This window comes from Terrapene carolina, unplaced genomic scaffold (genome assembly GCF_002925995.2).
Source record: "Terrapene carolina triunguis isolate 2854851 unplaced genomic scaffold, T_m_triunguis-2.0 Scaffold49, whole genome shotgun sequence".
Taxonomy (NCBI): Eukaryota; Metazoa; Chordata; order Testudines; family Emydidae; genus Terrapene; species Terrapene triunguis.
The window spans coordinates 2,615,545-2,618,841 of record NW_020664400.1 but is presented as its reverse complement, the minus strand read 5'-3'; the positions used below and the strand labels follow the sequence as shown (position 1 = coordinate 2,618,841).

General features: G+C 59.9%; 1 protein-coding gene across 1 annotated transcript in view; it reads right to left on the bottom strand.

Moving 5' to 3' along the window:
• Positions 1-203, bottom strand: part of LOC112104839 (cytoskeleton-associated protein 2-like) — a 46,361-nt gene extending 46,158 nt beyond the window's left edge. The window contains exon 1 of the mRNA XM_024197399.1: positions 129-203. Within this exon, the coding sequence (XP_024053167.1) occupies positions 129-159 (31 nt within the window). The 5' untranslated portion in view covers positions 160-203. The remainder of the gene's footprint in view (positions 1-128) is intronic.
• Between the last annotated feature and the right edge of the window lie 3,094 nt (positions 204-3,297).

Here is a 3,297-nt window from a genome sequence, read left to right as displayed (position 1 = left end):
GCGCCGCGCAGGACCCTGAGGAAGGCGGGGCTCCTTCCTACCGCGCCCCCGGCCCGGAGCCCCCAACCCAGCCCCACCTCCGAGCCCGCACCCCCAGCCGGGGGGGCGGGGTCCCACCCCGCACTCACCTTGGGCGGCCGTGGCCCGCGCCCGCTCCATGGCGCCCTCAAGTTCTCCGCCGGAGCCCAGCAAAGCGGCCCTGCCTGTCCCGCCCTTTCCGCAACCAACCGTTCCTGCGCGCTCATTGGCCGTCGCCGCGTTCGAAGCAGCCAATAGAAGAGAAGACGAGCTTGAGACGGCGCGCGGCGCAGGCGATTAGCTAACGAGGCGCGGCGGGCGGGACCGCGGGATGTCAATCATGGGGCGCGCGCTCCGTCCCCGCATCTTTTCTGAGGGAGAGGGGTTAGAAAGGCAAGTCCCTGGCTGAGTGGGCCGGGGCTGGGTATGGGGCTGCAAGCCAAACTCGGGACCAGGGCGCTCGGCGCTGTACACTACACCCAAGGCACTGCATCGCTGCTATGGTTGCCAACTTTCTAATAAAAAGAACAGGAGTATTTGTGGCACCGTAGAGACTAACACGTTTATTTGAGCATGCTCAGGGAGGACTCCAGTGGCCCCTTAAAGACTAACAGATTGATTTAGTCTTTAAGGTGCCACCGGTAGGGTTACCATACATCCGGATTTTCCTGGACATGTCCGGCTTTTTGGTCCTCAAATCCCCATCCAGGAGGAAATCCCAAAAAGCCGGACATGTCCGGGAAAATAGGGAGGGAGGGGTCGTGGGGCTTGGGTCTGGGCTGGGGCCGGTGGTGCTCGGCCAAAGCCGCTCGGCTGGAACCGGGGCCGGGGGTGCCTGAGCCGCTGGGGCCGGCAGTGCCCGGGCTGCTGGGGCCAGCGGTGCTCGGCTAGGGCCGGGGCCGGCCTGGAGCCGCTCGGCCGGAACTGGGGCCCGAGCCGAGCTGGGCCGGAGCCGCCGGGGACAGGGCGGGCCAGAGCCGCTCGGCCGGAACCAGGGCCGGCGATCCAGGGCCCAAGCCGAGCTAGGCGGGAGACGCCGGAGCCAGAGCCTCTTGGCTGGGGCAGGCCGGCCACCAGAGGGAGCCGCTCGGCCGTGGGGGCCGGACTGGGCCGCGCCTCCTCGCGCCCCGCCACCGCCCTAGCCCCAACTTACCTGCTGCCTTCCTGTTGCCTCCCTGTTTCAGGCTTCCCGCGAACATTTGATTCGCGGGAAGCAGGGGAGAAGGAGGACCAGGGGGGCGGAGCGTTCAGGGGAGGGGCGGAGTTGGGGCGGGGACTTTGGGGAAGGGGCGGGGTGGGGAAGGGGCAGAGTTGGGGCGGGGAAGGGGGTGGAGTTGGGGCGGGGCCGGGGCCCCGTGGAGTGTCCTCCTTTTTTTAAATTAAAATATGGTAACCCTAGCCACCGGACTCCTCGTTGTTTTTGTGCATACAGACGAACATGGCTACCCCCTGTTACTTGTCAACTTTCTAATACAGGGGTGGCCAGCCTGAGCCTGAGAAGGAGCCAGAATTTACCAATGTAATTGCCAAAGAGCCACAGTAATACGTCCCCCAGCAGTCCCCCAACAGCTCCCTCCCCACTCCCAGCGCCTCCCACCCACCGGCAGCCCCACTGATCAGCGCCTCCTTCACCTTCCATCCCCACACCCCCGGATCAGCTGTTTCCTGGCGTGCAGGAGGCTCGGAGTGGGGGTGAGAGGAATGAAGGCACGGCAGGCTCAGGGAGGGGGTGGGAAGGGGTGGAGTGGGGGCAGAGCCTGTGGCAGAGCCAGGGGTTGAGTAGTGAGCACCCCCCAGCACATTGGAAAGTTGGCACCTGTAGCTCCAGCCCCGGAGTCGGTGCCTATACAAGGAGCCGCATATTAACTTCTGAAGAGCCGCATGTGGCTCCCGAGCCACAGGTTGGCCACCCCTGTTCTAATGGTACAAAACCAAACACTCCTGCCCTGCCCCTTCTCTGAGGCCCCGCCCCTGCTCACTCCATCCCCCCTCCCTCCCCCTCCCCCCACCCTCACTCACTTTCACAGGGCTGAGGTATGGGAGAGGGTGCAGGCTCTGGGTGGGGGTGGGGCCAGGGATGAGGGGTTTGGGGTGTTGGAGGGGGCTCTGGGGTGGTGCAGGGGGTTGGAGTGCAGGGGGGGTGAGGGCTCCAGTTGGGGGTACAGGCTCTAGGGTGCGGCCAGGGATCATAGAATCAAAGAAGATTAGGGTTGGAAGAGACCTCAGGAGGTCATCTAGTCCAACACCTTGCTCAAGGCAGGATCAACACCAACTAAATCATCCTAGCCAGGGCTTTGCCAAGCCGGGCCTTAAAAATCTCTATGGATGGAGATTCCACCACCTCCCTAGGGAACCCATTCCAGTGCTTCACCACCCTCCTAGAGAAATAGTGTTTCCTAATATCCAACCTAGACCTCCCCCACTGCAACTTGAGACCACTGCTCCTTGTTCTATCTGCCACCACTAAGAACAGTCTAGATTCATCCTCTTTAGAACCCCCTTTCAGGTAGTTGAAAGCAGCTATCAAATGCCCCCTCATTCTTCTCTTCTGCAGACTAAATAATCCCAGTTCCCTCAGCCTCTCCTCATAAGTCATGTGCTCCAGGCCCGTAATAATTTTTGTTGCCCTCCGCTGGACTCTTTCCAATTTTTCCACATCCTTCTTGTAATGTGGGACCCAAAACTGGACACAATACTCCAGATGAGGCCTCACCAATGCCGAATAGAGGGGGATGATCACATCCCTCGATCTGCTGGCAATGCCCCTACTTATACAGCCCAAAATGTTGTTAGCCTTCTTGGCAACAAGGGCACACTGTTGACTCATATCCAGCTTCTCAGCCACTGTAACCCCTAGGTCCTTTTCTGCAGAACTGCTGCCGTGCATGGGATTCTTCGGTCCTAAGTGCAGGACTCTGCACTTGTCCTTGTTGAACCTCATCAGATTTCTTTTGGCCCAATCCTCTAATTTGTCTAGGTCCCTCTGTATCCTATCCCTACCCTCCAGCGTATCTACCACTCCTCCCAGTTTAGTGTCATCTGAAAACTTGCTGAGGATGCAATCCACGCCATCCTCCAGATCATTAATCCTCCTGCTCGTACTTCCTCCCAGTATCCCACTTCCCCACTTACCTTAGGGCTTTGGTCTCCTTCCCCCAGTGAACCTAGTTTAAAGCCCTCCTCACTAGGTTAGCCAGCCTGCTTGCGAAGATGCTTTTCCCTCTCTTCGTTAGGTGGAGTCCGTGTAGAAAAATCTCTGCATCAAGCATCTTCACATAA